This window comes from Phocoena sinus, chromosome 13 (genome assembly GCF_008692025.1).
Source record: "Phocoena sinus isolate mPhoSin1 chromosome 13, mPhoSin1.pri, whole genome shotgun sequence".
NCBI lineage: Eukaryota > Metazoa > Chordata > Mammalia > Artiodactyla > Phocoenidae > Phocoena > Phocoena sinus.
The window spans coordinates 2,156,326-2,173,449 of record NC_045775.1 but is presented as its reverse complement, the minus strand read 5'-3'; the positions used below and the strand labels follow the sequence as shown (position 1 = coordinate 2,173,449).

General features: G+C 52.4%; 1 protein-coding gene across 3 annotated transcripts in view; it reads right to left on the bottom strand.

Annotated features, from left to right (window-relative positions):
• The window catches only part of COLEC11 (collectin subfamily member 11), a 28,829-nt gene extending 12,074 nt beyond the window's left edge, over window positions 1-16,755 (bottom strand). Inside the window, exons 1-4 of one of the 3 annotated variants that reach the window (XM_032653729.1) lie at window positions 16,510-16,755; window positions 16,162-16,286; window positions 12,370-12,512; window positions 5,729-5,800 (exon numbers count right to left, since the gene is read on the bottom strand). In XM_032653729.1, coding sequence (XP_032509620.1) covers window positions 5,729-5,800; window positions 12,370-12,487 — 190 coding nt within the window. In that variant the 5' untranslated portion in view covers window positions 12,488-12,512; window positions 16,162-16,286; window positions 16,510-16,755. Of the gene's footprint in view, window positions 1-5,728; window positions 5,801-12,369; window positions 12,513-14,169; window positions 14,552-16,161; window positions 16,460-16,509 lie in introns of those variants that run through there. The other 2 variants (XM_032653731.1, XM_032653728.1) reach the window with 2 other exon arrangements.
• Window positions 16,756-17,124: the final 369 nt, after the last annotated feature.

Here is a 17,124-nt window from a genome sequence, read left to right as displayed (position 1 = left end):
TAGGCAGCAGGGAATGAACCCAGCTCAGCGTGTTCTGAAGCCTCGGCCCGCAGACTTCTCTAGAACCTGGGGACGAGCAGGTGCACGCACACCTGAGGCCCTCAGCCACAGACAGGTCACTGCAGATTTCAAAGATATTTTAAGACATTGAAGGTCAAGATATTTTACAAACAATTGATCGAGAGCCTTCCAAGGGCCAGGTCCTTGATGGGACGTGAACAGTCCAGTCAGGAACGAGGTGGTAAGTGAAGGAAAGGGTCCCGCGGGGGAAATGGAAATGTGCAAAAACCCAGGGAGATGGGACACCACTGAGGAATTCTGGACAACCCACAGGGAATTACTCACAGTTTTTCATAAACTAGCAAGAAAGTAAATAAGAGTGTTTAGTCTTCTGACAATTTCATAGAGAATGTTACTGGTAGAAATAACCATCACCAAATAAAACTGACGCTGGCTAAAACTACACAGAGGAAGATTGTCATTAACTAAAAATTGATGGGAGAGTCCTGTCTATACAATTTAGAGCTGAAATTTTCAACCAGGTGCAAATAATGACACTCTCAGAAGAGCTCAGGATGGCAGAGGTGAGAGTTGGGAAGATGTGAGGTAGGTAAAAAAATAAAACGTTAAAACTGTTCAAGGAGGACTTCCCTGGGGGCACAGTGGTTAAGAATCCGCCTGCCAATGCAGGGGACACAGGTTCGAGCCCTGGTCCGGGAAGATCCCACGTGCCGCGGAGCAACTAAGCCCATGCACCACAACTACTGAGCCTGCGCTCTAGAGCCCGTGAGCCACAACTACTGAGCCAGTGTGCTGCAACTATGGAAGCCCGCGTGCCTAGAGCCCACAAGAGAAGCCACCACAATGAGAAGCCTGTGCACCACAACGAAGAGTAGCCCCTGCTCGTCACAACTAGAGAAAAGTCCGTGCGCAGCAGCAAAGACCCAACGCAGCCAATAAATAAATAAATAAATAAAATTGATTCTTAAAAAAAAAAATCTGTTCAAGGGGTCCGTGAAAATTCACAGGGGAAAAGTAATTCCGGTGAAAATAATTTCTAAACAATGAAAATCAAGTGTGAATGATGTAAGTGCACTGCATAAACACAACTGAGGATTTAAGTTGGCTTAATGTAGTGCCTGGGGAAATATCAACACAGCCTCAAGTGGAAAAAACCGTTTTTGAAAGGCCCCAGCTGACTCTGAAGGGGCCGCTGTCTGGGATGAGCGAGGCCCACCTCGGGTTCAGTGCCGGTGGGCGTGGGGCTGGAACAGCTCAGAAGTGGGAACAAGGCAGCTGCGCGAGGGCCCACGGTGCACCAGGCTTGCTGCTCCCGAGTTCCCAGCTTTCATCCTTTAATAAACAATAGGGACTGACAGCGACTACGTTATTATTTTGCCTTCACGGGTTGGAAGCGAGGGTGTGAAGCCAGCACAGCTGGTAAGCAGCACGGTTGGCGTTGAGCGGGTCTGCCCCGCCCACACCCTGCCCTTCCCGCCCCAGAGCCCTCATCCTAGGAGCCCCTTTCGGAAGCCTCTGGACAGGTACCCAGATCCAGCCCACTGCCATTCTTCGTAGAAACCAAGCTGATGCAGAAACCAGGCAAATCTCCCCAGCGCCCCGCCCTGCAGTGGTCACTGCTCTCCGTAGGGGACAGGGCCCCCGGGCAGTAGCTGCAATCCGCTAAGAGCAGGGCACTGGTGGGAACGCCTCCACGAAAGCAGGATGCAGGAGGATGGGAAGGTGGCCGGAAGAATCCCGCATCCCGGCAGGAGAGCGGTTCCAGAGAGGAGCCTTGGGGCGTCCTGGAGCTGAGGTCACCTCCCAGCACACCTGAGTCTCCGAGCACGGCCCGCCTCGAGCTTCGCCACACTGAACCTGCGCTAGCGCTTCTGAGGTTGGCGGCAGCTCTCAGTTTCCGGGCTCCGACGACCCCAGGTGCAGCCATGCTGACCCCGTGAGCATGGCCGTCAGTGTGTGGGAGACCGCCAGAGCTAACGAACCCTCACCTGGGCCTCCAGGTGAGCCTACATCGCCAACAGGCCAGGGCCACGGCCACAGCAACCTTTCAAAATACCTGTTAACATCAAAAGTATAGTTCATGCACATTGCTGGGAACACCAAAGATAGAGACAGGAGAAAATGTAAAGAATTGAAAGAAGAGAATTTAAAGGTCCATAATCCTATAACCCAGAAATGTCTACTACTAGTATTTTGATTGATTTCTTTTCCATCCTTTTTCTTCGCCTTTTTGTAAATATCTTAGTCGATCACATGTCTGTTCTTGTATCCTATTTTATTCTCTTATATTCTATCATGCCACGGCCAGTCCTCTTTTTAAAGGTCATCCAAAAATGGATATTTCCTAGATTTCTATGTAAGTATCCCACTATTCAATAATCCAAATGCATCCCACTTGGGTTGACTTGTTCTCTGTACTCTACAAAGTAGCAAAGACCCCAGACCAAACCTGCTCATTTTGTCAGTGGCAAAGCCAGACCCCTGGCAAGCCCGGTGATCACTGCCCCATCGCCTCCTAGCCCGGCAGGTTCCTTGTCAGGCAGGTCAATGGGACTGTAAAGGGCAGGTCCAGGCTCCCCTCTCCTGCCCTAATCATACACAGGACTCTGCTCTCGAACATACGCTCCCAGTGGAGTTTTAAGTTACCCATGCGTAGGAGACATTCATCAAAATGATTTCATACATGAGAAATCCTTACACTAACATTTGGCATTAAATTTAAGAAATAGGTTCAAACTTATATACACAATTACAACAAAGCAAGAAAAGTCACCCCGAGAAAGGAAATATACCAAAATAAGTGGTTATCTCTGGATGATTTTATTACGCCTGATTTTCCTCACCACTTTTATAGATATATGTAAATTTTCTATCATGAGCACACCTTACTGTTACATGTTAGAAAAACTGGAAACAAGACAGATTCTCGATCCAGCCCAAATTCCCCTCCACACTGCCCCGCAGATTTCTGTCTCAATTTATTCTCCAGGGTCCACATATCTGTTCTCCCCCTCTGACTCGGGCTCAGGTGGCCTCCCTGAGATCTCAGCACGTAACAGCACTCAACTTACTGGTTAATGACAGGAAAACGCAGTGAATTAGGCTGTTGCCTTCCCAGCAACGTTCATCCTCATCAACAGATTCGGACGCTATAGTAACAGCATTTATAGTCTCTGCGTGCTTGTCCTGCCTTTTCAAGAGTGAGAATAAGAGAGAATGATGATGATGACAGAGCTACATGTTGGTGACACTAGTGACAGAGATGAGAGAGCAGCCACGGGTCCACACTGGCATGAAATTAGGCATTGCCTGCTGCACGTGCGTTGAGCTCAAACATCGTTACTTTGAAAAAACATCAATGCAAAAACCCCGCGCTTCCACTGCAGGGGGTGGGTTCAATCCCTGGTCAGGGAACTAAGATTCCACATGCTGCACAGCTCGGCCAAAGGAAAAAAAAAAAAAAAAAATCAATGAAATGGCGTCATGAAAATGAATTTGTGACCATCCAGAATAGAGGCATATTCACTTCCTAACTGAAATGTGACATTTTCCTCACAAGACAATAGAGGGGGACTTCCCTGGTGGCGCAGTGGTTAAGAATCCACCTGCCAACGCAGGGGACACGGGTTCGATCCCTGGTCTGGGAAGATCCCATATGCCGTGGAGCAACTAAGCCCATGCGCCACAACTGCTGAGCCCACACACCACAACTACTGAAGCCCACGCGCCTAGAGCCCATGCTCCGTAACAAGAGAAGCCACTGCAATGAGAAGCCCGCACACCGCAACGAAGACCCAGTGCAGCCGAAAAATAAATTAAAAAAAAAAAAAAAAGACAGGAAAAGACAATCCTCAAAAAGGAAAAAAAAGAAAAGAAATACAAATGACTTTTAAACACCTGAAAAATAAGCTGACTTCATTTATGATAAGAGAGGCTAAGTTAAAGCCCCACTGATGTGGCCTTCCACGGCTACCAGACCGGCAGCTTTCTGAGGCAGGGAGGGTGAAGGGGTCAGCCGTCTTGTGCTTCAATAAACAGAGGGTAAATGGATTCGATCCTTTTGGAAGGCCACATCCACCAACATTTCAAATGCACGTGCATTTTGATCAACAATTACTCTGTCCGGAATTTATCTTCAGGCTGTACTCGTCCACATTAAAAATGACATTTACAAGGTTACTCACTCACTGCGGCAAGGCCCTAGGGAGCTGTAAATCTGCAGTAATAGGAGACCAGTTAGATAAAGAACGGACACAATGTCTCCAGGCGGGAGCAAGCATAACCTGCATGTCCTCCTGCAGAATGAATGATCTCCAAGAACACTGTTACGTGAAAATGCAGAACATTACATACAGTTTGCAATTGTTTGTACAGAAGCAGGAAAGAATAGAGTTCACTCGGCCATTACAAAATATCTCTGTGAAGATAAAGAAACCTAACAGTGGTTGTCAGTGGGGAGGGCTGCTGGTGGGGATGGGAAGGAGACTAGTGGCTGTGAATAATTTCTGTATGTTTCGAACTTTGAACCAGGAGCACAGTTCCTTTATTTTTTAATTAATTTGTTATGAGTAAAGGGAAAGTAAGAAATAAAAATCAGCGCCTGGGCTTGATGGAGGGATGGTGGTGACACAAGTGCTCGGGACCTTGACTGTGACCAGGGTTTCACAGGCTTTGCAGCTGCCAAACTCACTGATGCTACGTAAATCACACCTCAAGAAACGAAAAAACTGGGACTTCCCTGGTGGTCCAGGGGTTAAGACTCAGTGCTCCCAATGCAGGGGGCGCGGGTTCAATCCCTGGTCTGGGAACTAAGATCCCATATGCCACACAGCGGGGCCAAAATAAATTAATTAATTAATTTAAAAAAAGAAAAAACCAACATTAAAAAAAATTTTTTTAATTTAAAAATGAAAAAACAGTGCATGGACTTAAAAACATAACCACCTTTATCTGTGTGGTTACAAGAACCACCTAACTCCGATGCTATGAGGCTGGGTGGGGACCGGCTGGATAATCCCAGCACGTGTTCTCACAGAATACTGTGCAGGCGTTGACAAAGCACTTCCAAACACAGCTTTTAAGGATTTCACAAACTTTAAAGCAGCAAAAGTAAGTATATCCTAATGATGACATTTACTGACATCACTGTGTACCATGTAGCTACTTTTTTAGGCAGGATCTACTTTCTGTAAGCCTCAGCACAACCCCAGGAGGCAGGCTGAACGACACTATTTGTTTTCCTAATGAGGAAACAGATTCAAGGTGACTAGGGTCCGTTAGCCAAAACTGGGAGGCCATGGTGTAATGCCCCACCCAAATCTGTGGGCTCTCTCCTTTGCACACCTACATGACTGTTTCCGTCACTGTTCACACGCCTCCATCACTGTTTGCACACCCTCATAATTGCACTTATACGTGTAACGATCACAAATGATCCCCATTTTGCACGTGAGGCCAAGCGAGCGCTGAGTTTCCATACACGTAACCACCCAATGAGGCACACCTCCCAGAAGGCACTTTGTTTCTCGGTGCCGGGCAGGCCAGAGCCAGGGAGCACTGTTTAAAGAGCCCTCTCTGTGCCCTGCTTCAGTCCCGAGACCTACACAGGTGTCGGGTTCCTCTCGAACGCACCCCCCTTCTCCCCACCAACAGCTCTCCAGGATCCGGTGCCCCAGCTGTGCTCTTGGGGCCCAAGGGCAGCAGGTACCTTTCTCTCCCGTGGGGCCGACTCTTCCAGGCCGTCCTGGTGCACCTTTGTCCCCCTTCTCTCCAGCATCCCCTGTGGAAGAAGTCACATGCCTTTAGGACCTTGCTCTGAGCGCCGGGCTCCAGTGTCTGTGTGCCGCCAGCCAGGCCCCTTGGCCTCCCTCTTCCCATCCCACCCCCAGGGGGTTTCACCCCTTCCTCCCAACCTGCTCCCAGCCTTGGCTCTAGGTCTCCCTCCCCAAGTCTCTTCTCAGGATTTGCTGCCTTGCCTCCCCGCTCCCTCTGGGAATGCATCTGTCCCTCTCTCCATCCATCCCTCTGGGCTGTCTGCCCTCTGGTGCACAGGGCTTCCCCAGGACCCACCACGGCTGCTCTGCTGCCCCTTACCACCCGTGCTGGCCTCTCTCTTCCCTTGTCTGGCCGGTACTCTCGGCAAGAATAAACTTGAGCACACGAGTCGGTGTCCCCTTGTCCCTTCAGTGTGAGCACCCCCCAGAGGGTACACTACTGCTCAGGGGCAGGGTCCTCCCACACGGGACACCTGTGACCAGGTGAGCACATCACCCGGTTCAGGCTCGTTGGCCAGGTGCATCCTGCTCTCAGCCTAAGCTACACACGCCCCCAGCCTTCCTCACAGATCCTGACCATGTTTTGGCACATTTTCCTTTATTTCCTGTTTTGTTCAGAACCGAAACAGGGAAACGGGCTGTTTGTGGAGCCTCCCTGGTACCTCGCACTTAGCACGTCCCAAGTCGACCTGATGGTTTTCCCCAGAAGTGAGACTCTTCTGTGGACTTTCCTGCTCCTGCTGTTGAGACACCGAGTCTCCCAGACTCCAAGCTCCAAGCCCCACGGTCATCTCTGCTTTTCTGTCCCCCTCATCGGATAAGTGCAAGCATCGCCCAGCTCTGCGAAGCCCAACCGGCCGCTCCCTCCCGATGCCCATGGGGGCTCCACGCTCAGCCACGTCTCTGCAGTTCTGGAGGTGACGGGACCACCAGCCCGCCCTCATGCGGCTCGGGGCAGGAGACAGGTCGCAAAAAACCGCGGAGACACCCTGTCTGAGCAGCACAGTGCACGGGCGGAGCAGAGGACGGAGTGCGGACGGGACATCCAGGCCCCTCCCGGTGCCCCCCCGCCGCCCCCACTCCAATCCACCCCAGAACCATCTTCCTAAAACACAGGGTCCATTATGATACCTCCCTTCTCAAAGGAGATTCAAAACCACCAACAGCCAAATGTAGTTATAAATAATGTCCCATTTTGAAGCTCCTCCCCACAGGCCTGCACCTGGAGCCCAGGGGTCCGGTTACACTGCTGCCTCTGCCTAGTCGGCCGTGACCGTCAACCCACCTGTGCGGGTTTCACCTGCTCACCTGACTGTCCAGGAAGCTGTTCCTCAGCCCCTCACTGGACCTCTGTTCTCCCGTGATGAGGACCCTGCTCTGTACCGCAGTCACTGTCTCGTGGCCTCATCTACTTCCCTGATGTATCTGCCTCCCACGGGTGGGTGTGGGTGCTGACGTGCACCTTCCTAGCTGTGCAAACAGCAGGCCAACATTCAAGTGAACTTTCATCCTCCGTAAATTCTCTACACGCGCCTTCATTTGGTAAGAGGCTCCCCTGAGATTACAGATTCCACAGTGAAATCCCCCAAACTGATAATCTGGCCTTAAGGGGAGGGGGCATTCCATTTAAATGTAAGGAGACAAAGAGACAAGCAAAGCAAGTGCCATTACAACGTGGAATGCAGGGCTGGCATGTTACTGCCACCCCGTCACAGCTGTGACAGCTCCATGAACCGCTGCCGAAGGGCGGCTGACACACTTGGTACACACGGGCCCCTGAATCTCTGGGTAGTTCTCGGGTTTTTTCTTATCTTTTAAAAAGAAAGGAAATCATTACAGTAGTAATATTTGGAGAAGAACTGATAGTCTACCAAGAAATACCGACTAACAGACTGATCTCACCATCAAGAATCAGCAGACATTGGAGGGGCACCAACATCGTGAAAAAAGAAAGAACAACCCAGGAAACAGGACTCAACGGGGCAGCCAGACTCTGACTGTGAAAGACACTGGATATTCTCATAAAGACGAGAGAGAAGAGGCACCTACGAACTAGAACAAGCGGCAAAGAAAGGGGACCAACTAGGGAATCTCGTGCATGAAACACATTTTTGAAACAAGTTACTCTATAGGCAGGCTGAGTAACAGAATGGCCAATGATAAAAGCTAATTCATGAGACAAATAATCAGGATGAAGAACTTGTCTACAAGGCAACACTGAGAGAGAAGGAGATGGAAAGTTTTGTTTCGGTTTTGAAGTTATCAAGTCGAGCGTTGAAGAAAAAACCCCACAGATCCCAATATGCATCATACAGGAATTCCAGAAAAGGAGAATAGACATTTGAAGCCTTAATAGCTGTGAAGATTTAATAGCTGTGACTTCCCGGCACTAAGGAAAATCACCAAAGAGCACAACGCACGTGCCCACAGAGTGCCAGCAGGAAAGAAATGAGGGGAAAAGAACTCAGATGTGTCAGAGTGACATGCAGAACACCAAGAATCAAGAGAAAATTCTATGAGCGCCACGGGGAGAAGGAATGTTTAAAGACGCCACGCACGCGCATGAGAATTAGATTGACACAGAACTGTCATTAGCAACACAGGGTACGAGAATAAAACGAAGCAGTAACTTGAACAGAAGGGCTGTAATTTAGGCTGAGATCAGAAGAGGCCTCTCTGATGAAGTGGCTTTTAATGGAGACCTGCTGAACCAGGAAGATGCAGCCAGGCAGAGACTGAGGAGACAAGGAGACACCTGCACAGGTGAGGTGGGACGAGCTGGGAAGGCCGGGCACAGACAGCGCTCAGACCTCACACGTACGGCCCACCGGACGCCCCCGCCAGGCTTTAAGGAGGAAAATACCGTGGTCCCATGCCTGCGTCAGGGGAGGACAGTGAGATTAATGTTTCCAGGGTCCAGGCCAGACGCGAGCATTGTCAGTGCCCACGTCCCACTGCCCCCCGTGGACGGAGGGTCAACATCATGCCCGCCTGCGTCTCCTGGAGCAGCCGGGAGAGCCCTGGGCCGCACAGCGGCTCTGTGGCTAATCGTGGAAAATTAACACCAAGCAAACCCACCAGCTTCTTCTATAGATTAAGATGAACTCCTAGGGTTCACACACAGCCATTCGCTTAGTTCCATTAATTTAACCTGCCCCCGCCCTGCCCCGTGAGGCAGGGATCACGTCCACTTTACGATGAAGAGCCAGTCCAGAGACAGGCGACAAGCCAGCTCTCCAGCTCCGGGCAGCAAAACCCTAATCAGAGAACAAGCAGGCCACGTCCCCGACTGGACCCTCCTCTGGGAGAGAAAGCAGTCAGGACAGGAAAGAGGCAGGGAGACCAGAGCTGAGGAGGCAACTGGCCCAGAGCAGCATTTCAGAAGCATGAAATCCCCACGTGCATGTGTTAGTCACATTATTGGCTTTATCAGCCTTCTTTCAATTAATTTGATAAAACCTGTAAGAATAATGATGCCTTTTTTAAATCTCTGAGCAGCAGGCTTGCTAATACACACCAGTGTTTTCCTACCTACAACCCATTTTTCCAGCCATCAAGGAAAGACTGCTCTCCCATCAGAATGAGTTGTTACTCTCTCCAGATACAAAGATAACGTGGTACGTTTAGGTCTGTAATAGCACATGACTTTCTTCTCAAGGAGAAGGCCGCCTGGAGTCCTTGAGAAGGATTCTGAAGCCCAGTGTGGATTCGCAGGAGGAAGCACCGGGACGGGCCGGAAGCAGCCGGGCGCCATGTCCCCAGAGACCTCCTGCCACCTCCAGGCTCCGTCTCCAAGGAAACGGGCACTGGCTCCACCCTCGCAGGCTAAGCCTGGCCTGGTGGGGCCTGTAACACAGACACCGCTGATGAACGAATGGAGACCCCTCACCTGCCTCTTTCATCTTAAGGGCGGGGCCTGTATTGTGTTTATCTCCACTGACCAAGGCAGGTCCTGGCACGTGTGCTGTAATCAGACCTTTCACAGACTGCCCTGGCTCTCGGACGCATCCCGCTCTCTGTGCCCTGAGAGCAGCATAGAACGTCCTCAAGGTCGGAGCTTGGTCTGAGGAGGCGCTGGGCGGGACCAGGCACCGGGCAGAAGGCGGCCGGCCCGCCGCTGCCCCACGCTGCACAAGACGCGGATCCAGGGAAGGAGCTCTGCCGTGATGCCAATCTTCACTTTGCAGGGGACGCACATCTACGTGGGCCTGAACGTTCGCTGCTTAGAAGCCCCAGACTTGCTTTGCTGCCGTAGATTTCTCTCCTCCACTCTCACCCCTGCTGCCCAACGTGAAAATCAGAGCATGAATCCTGTCCTCTGTTTCGGCTCGGCACCCTCGCATCACAAAGAAGGAACTCTCGCTGACCCACGCTCTGCGTCACAAGACACGCACAGAGGGTAACGAGGTGAGGTGGGTGTGGTCATCAGCGTGACCGCGATCCGTTCACAAGGCACCTGCCTATTCGAGCGTCACGATGCACACCCTGAATAGACAGAGCTTCTGTTTGTCAGTTCCACCCCCAGCAAAGCCGGAAATTTAAAAAAGAACAAGATATCCAGTTTCTAGAGGCTTTCATAAATATACTAAGTTTCTCCACTAAAATCGCTACTTTGGTGCTGACTAGTGTGAAACCGGACGTGTGAAACGACGCTGCCACTGAAATGCTGGATCCGGAACACACACTGTGGGTAGCACGTGGTCTGTGTGTTGCCCATGGCCCCAAACATCCCACACAGCTTCAGCACCACTTGGGAGCCTGTCTGACCACCTGCCAGAAGATGAGCCTTGGAGAGCAGGGGCCCCGCAGATTCCCTGGCAGACCCCTCCGCTGGAGGGCCCACACCGTGTCTGCTCGCTGCAGACACTCAGTCTGCGAACGGGGTAGGAGCAGGAGAGTGACAGCAAGTCGGCTCTCTGTGGACCATGCCTCCACCTGGCAATACAGTGGCTCATCACTGACCACAGCATGGTGTTGGGTGGTGAGAAATCATTGCTTAGAGGAGGTGAGGTGTCCCTGGAGCGGGCCACCCTCGGAGAAGGAAGCACTGCAGGGGACCCGCCGAGCACGCGGGTTGGAACGCCCTTAACATGGATGCAGCAGAAATGGTCACTGACGCAGATGTCAAAAAGCATCTGTCTCAGAGTACCCTCAAGATGTGCTTGAAAACCCAGAGACATCTGAATATTGATAGTGTCCCGGTTTTATATTTAAATTACGAATGTGGCTAAACAGTAGAATATCTGGACCGAGCTTTCCCAGATACCCACAACTCCATGCTCAGAGAGAAGCACTGCTGCTAGCATGCCAGCATATCTCCGTCTAGATTTTTTCCTATTTCTGTGTATTTGTATATTTTTAATGGGGTTAGGAAGAGACTGTTTAAAGTCACTGACTCTGGGACTTCCCTGGCAGTCCAGTGGTTAAGACTCCACATTCCCAATGCAGGGGGCCCTGGTTCAATCCCTGGTCAGGGAACTAAGATCCCACAAGCTGCGGTGCAGCCAAAAAAGTAACAATAATAATAAATAAATAAATAAAAATGACTGACTCTTTCTATAACAATAAATATACGCTTAAACCATTCTTTAGGGCCTCCTCCCAGTGTATGTTTCCCAGGTGATCGGAGATTCACTCGAGTCAGGAGCTGTGTGCTTCAGAGGCCCCGAGCAATTTTAGAGCAGAAAGCAAACGGCCGTGTAACTTCATTACTAAGAGCACACGCAGCCCTAGAGGGGCAGGAGGGGCAGAGTGGAATCTGGGGATGCGGGCCCCTGCCCGCTGCTCCTAGGAGCACAAGGCCCAAGGGGCAAGCTCGCCCCATGTGGTGGAGGTGCCCTGTCCCCATCTTGAAATTCTTTCTAACTTTTGAACAACAGATCCCACATTTTCATCTGCATTGGGCCCCTCGAATTACGGAGCTGGTCCTGCTTGGGAGCCACAAGGTTTGGGATCTCCTGCCTGTGCATGGTAGAACCCAGTGACTTTTTGAGTGAAGGTCCTCCCCCTGTGCTGGTGCCCACCCATCCCTGGTTTGCAGAGGAAGCTCCCCCTGGAGGTGAATTACAGACAAAGCGCAGGAGAAGTTTTCTTGATTTTTCGAAGAAGGAATAAAGAGCTCTCAGGAACCGTAACAGGAGCCCAGGCTTCAGAGCTACGCAACCCACTTAGACAAACTGCTAAGTTTCCCTGAGCCTGGACCGGCCTCATCTGCTCAATGAGAGCATCTCACCCTGAGAGGCGCTGCAGGTGACGTGTGCAGTGCCTGGAACACACCTCGGACACCTTCCAGGGTCCCTCCCTGCAGGAGGACCGAGCTGCACACGAACGTCTGGTTTCAGAATTACAGGATCCCTCGCCCGAAGACAGTGTGGACACCACGTACAGTCTGACCCTGGACTTTACAGAAGGGGGGACCAGGGCCATTGACGGGGCAGATTTTCCCACGGCCGGGCCCCGAGCCGGCCAGGGGACGCGGGATGAGCTCTGCATCCGCGGCTTGCACGCAGCTCCCGCCTGCACTCCGGCGGCTGCCCGGGAGGCCCTGACCTCCGGGAGCCCCGGCGGAAGTTACCTTTGAGGCCGGGGACGAGAATCTGCACGGAGCAGGTGTCGTCCACCGTCTGCTGAGCGCCCCCAGCCCAGAGCACCGACAGGAAGGCCAGGCCAATCAGAGCCAGAGCCCGCTTCATGGTGAGCCTCGCAGCACGTTGACTCCTGAAGGGAGGGAGAAGCAGTAAACAGTGACGGGAATTCCGGGAACCGGGACAGCAAGTGACAGTGTGCAGGCGCGCCGGCCACCACACTCGCCCCGCTCAGGGGCCGCGGTGGCAGCTGCCCTGGAGCGGCTGTCAGTGCTTTGGTGCCTCTTTCTCTCCCTGTCGCTCTGTCTGTCTCCCTCTCTGTCACTCTGTCTCTCTCACTCGGGTGCCGACTGAAACCTCCACCGAGACATCCCCTTCGCCCAGCAGTGACAACAGTCACCACTCCGGATGCGTTACTCCAGATTCTTCTTCTGATTCCTTATAACTGATACCTGATACACACAGAGGCGTGAGATACTGGGTCACGCTGTGTGTCGTCTTACCTACGTGACTCAACATCGTGCTCCAGGATTCATCCTGTAGCTTACTATGTTCTCACGTCAATGAGGAAGCCCCCGTCACCAAAGGGGGTGGGACAGGGACAGAGGTTGGAAGGACACAGCTGCCCCCCCGTCCCTGTGCCGGTCCCCCCGCCATGGGCCAGTGAGGAAGCACGCAGACTTTGAGGTCTGCCCCCCGGGACCTTGGTGTCTGGATGCCACAGTGCTGGGAGACAGCTGTGCATCCGGCTGCACCCGGACCAGCGCCCTGGCTAGACTGCATCTCCTGTCAGCTTGTTCCCTCACCTTACAGCGAGGCAAGCGTCCTGGGGTCACCCTAAGAACAGGCAGTGGTGCACGCAGCTCAACACCAGGCCGGCCCCACTGGACAGCAGCTTTTGACATCCTGGCCACCACACCCTGGGAAGGAGTCCCACAGCCGGCCCTGGCTTCCAGACAAATGAAGGGCTGGAAGCAGAGCTGTTGAGTGACAGCGTTCTGTGCCCCCCGTGAAGAGCCTGTGCGTTAGCCAGATCTTCCACGAAGGGGACAGAGGTGACAGTCATCCGTGCCGTCCTGCAGTGAGGCCCCGGCTCCCCACGTGTGGTCACAGATCTGATCCTGTAGGGGAGGACTGCTCACCAGCTCGGGGACAACATGGTGCTCATGTAACCCTGCACAGGGATGGGCACGTCATTCCAGCCTCACGGGCCAGGAGGCCAGAGGCAGAGAGACCTCAGGGACAACTAAGAAGTGGTGACGATGGGCTGGCCTGGGACTTCCTAACGCTGTCCTGTCAGCACCGTTGCTCACTCGGCCCGACTGTCAGCTTCCCCGAATCAAAGTAAGGGCCCATCCTCCCCCCTCAGTCACAGCAGTAGTGGGCTTTTATTTAATTTTCTAATATTCACGTTTGGTGGAGAGAAAAGGAGCTAACGTTTACTGCACACCAAACGTGGACACACACGTCTTATTTAGTCCCTGGACCCCCTGGTGACGTATATGGCCCCTGGTCTTAAAGACAATGAATAGGAGGCAGTGAGAGGCTGCAGGGCCCTTCAGGCGTGCGGGCCCCGGTGAGCTGGCTCTCTCCGTCTCCTTTGTCAGCTAAGCCTTGACCCCTGAGCGAGCAGCTCATCCCGGACATCGGCCGCCGTGAGCACCTGCAGCCGTAACTGGAAGAGCTTGGAGCACGCAGGCCTGGGGTTTGCAGGCGCTAAGCTGAGTGAGTGAATGGAAGGATGGGCACATGAATGAATGAACGCCCAGAGGTTCCCAGCGGCAACTCACATAGAACGTGACACTCTTCTCCTGCTGATGGCTTTCCACGTTCCCATGGTGCTCCCAGGGCCAGCGCCTCGGACACGCGACCTGTGCGGACCCACGTAGAGTGCCGCACAAGGGGATTGTGGCCTGGAATTCCTAATGGTCTTTGAACAAAGCAGCACCGCCAAGTGTGCAGCCAGCCCGGATGATCATAAAGAGCGTAGCTGCTGCTTTAGCGGCAAGTCGTTTGTTCCTTTCAAGGAGGTACTTCTTGAAGGCGATGATAATAGAACGTTACGTGTCAACTAGCTGGCGGTTTTTAAAAAGCCCCGATAAACACTTGCTCCCCTGACTTTTGTGCTCAGGCCAATGGATGCTTGCCTCTTGGTATGTGTGGGAGGCCAGCTGTGTTTAGATTGTTTTAAATGTCTCGGGAACTGCATGGGAATTTCCTCTCTAGCTAGAGACAACTGGGTCAGAAGACAGCCACCTTGTTCAGTAAGACTCGCTGCTCTCACACTGCAGAAGCCTCAGGAGCGGCCTCGAGAAGATCAGATGCCACCTCCCAAGGAGGGGCAGCGAGGGGCAGAGGGTCCGGAGTGCAGGGAAGCCGGGGCTGCCCTCCCACTGGCCCTCGGCCCTCGGCCCGCTCACGCGTCTGGGCCCACCTCGGGTCCTGCAGCAGGAATCAGTGCGGGCGGCCCTGGTGGGAGCCTCTTTCCCAGACTTCGGGCTCCTTCCTGCCCTCTTACAAGAGGAATTTTGTTTTATAAACGGGGAGGCTGCAGCTCCTCCTGGGTCTCTTCAAGAAAAACATCCTTATCTCCCAGCCGGGGCCCGCCCCTCCGTGAAGGAGGCCAGCTTGGCCGAGAAGAAAGGAAATTCAATTTGGAATTCTTGGTAGAAACACGATGTAACAATGAAATAGACAGGGAAAAAAGTGCGGCTTAATGGGCCAAACGTGCAACTGTACATTTTCATTAAATGTCTACAGCAGGGCCCACCGTCTTACGGGCACCGTGAATGCCTGCAGAAGCACGTCCCTAAAAGGGTCGCAGGTCTCACTGGCAGGCAGACCCCCCACCCCCACCCCTACAGTGACACTGGGCCTTCCCCAGCGACTATGGCACTGACAGAGTTTCACCCCAAGGGCACACATTTTTCCTATCTTTTTACCAAGACCATGAAGCAAGAAGAGGCCTTTTCCCTATTGCCTCCCCGAGCCCTATGCAAATCATCTGTCTGTTCTTTTATTTGGCATATAGATTTTTCAAATTCGTAAATAGAACTGAACAGCTGTGAACGTTTGGGGCGCCACTCTGCTTGCTACCCAGGCAACGTGCTTCCCATCAAACAGAAAATCCAGTTATGCACGCTCAGTGGCTTCCAAACTTTACCTCTTAACTTCAGAACCACTGCCTAACTTCGGCCGGACAGCCAGGGCCAAGGCAGGAGGGCGCCACCCCGTACAGGGTGACCCTATGTGCCCTTGAAAGTTGCCTTCTCCAGCCCCGCCTTTCGCCCCACATCTGGGACTCCCACCACTGAGCCCGAAACAGAGAGGCTGGCCACTAAGCAGAGAGGAGCTGGTCGCCCCGTCGCCCCCACTGGGGGGTCCACCAGGCCCCAGGAGCCTGAGCTGGCTGCTCAGGAAGGTGTGTGCCAGGGGCTGGGACGGGGGTTCTGTGGCCGCTTGTACCCCGGCTGGGTTGCAGGAAAAACTGCGTCACCCCTTTGAACCTATGGAAACCTGATCATCTCCTAGTAACTGGTAGCTCTTGGTGCCCGGCGCTCGGCTCCAGGAAGTTTCCACCGTGAGCTACCAAATCAATCAAGCCTCAGAATTCTGGCCTGATCCCTGCGACACACCCGATCTGAGAGCAAATCCCTCGGCCCTGCACCCAGTTCCTACCTGTGCCCGTCAGGAGCCTCGCCTTCCCGCCTGAGCATCTGCCGCGGGTTCCCCACCCCCGTCCCGCTCCCAAGGCTGCAGAGTGGCCAGCAGAGCGTCCCTACCTGAGGCGTGTGCCAGGCCAGGCTGCTGTTTTCGGGCCGCGGTCCCACACGTCGGGCAAGAGGCCTGGCTGTCAGACTGCCCGGCAACTCAGGCTGGGGCTGAGGTATTATCTGCAAACAGCTTCCTGTTTGAAATGCATGAGGCGGAGAAGGGAGTGTGGGAACTTGGAAACACATGAGATGTCGGGGTCTTGGGGCCCCTCCTGGAGACGCCTCCCTAACTCTGCACCCCGAACTCCCCAGTCAGTCTCTTTTTATCCACCTTTTCTGTTCCTGTCATTTTTTGAAAAAATAAGCATGTGTATTGTGGAAATTTAGGAAAGTAGAAAGAAGAGCAACAACTGTCACCTGGTATCACACGGACAGGACTAAATACAGGCTGGCATATTTTGCAGTTTTTCCACATAGGTTTCACTCCAAAAGCATAAAGTACTCGTCTGCTGCATGTCGAGACCTAACCGGTGGTGAGGCCCCAAACTCCCTCGGCTCACAGGAGTGTCATTTAAGGTAACAAACACATGCCAAATCCATGTCTTTGGAGGGGGCTGGGCAGGTCCAGCTTCTGTGTGGCCTGACATATACACGAAGGGGCAGATGGGGGTCCTTTAAGAAAAAGACATATCAAATTATGATCATAAAAAGTGAGGTCCAAAAAAAAAAAAAAAAAGTGAGGTCCAAAAAAAAAAAAAAAAAGTGAGGTCCAAAAGTGAATATTAAGACTGACAAGAGAAGTCATAACAAATTACAAATTTTAGAACTGACAGATTCCACACACACCACAAAATCCATGAAAAAGAATGGATTCTTTATTAAAACCACCTGATAGCATAAGAAAATTTGACAACTTAGATGAAAACAGACCACTTCCTGGAAAACACAAACTACCACAGTGGACCCAATATGAAACAGAGAATTTAACAGCCCTATAGCAATTAAGGGGATTGCACTTGTAATTTTAAAACT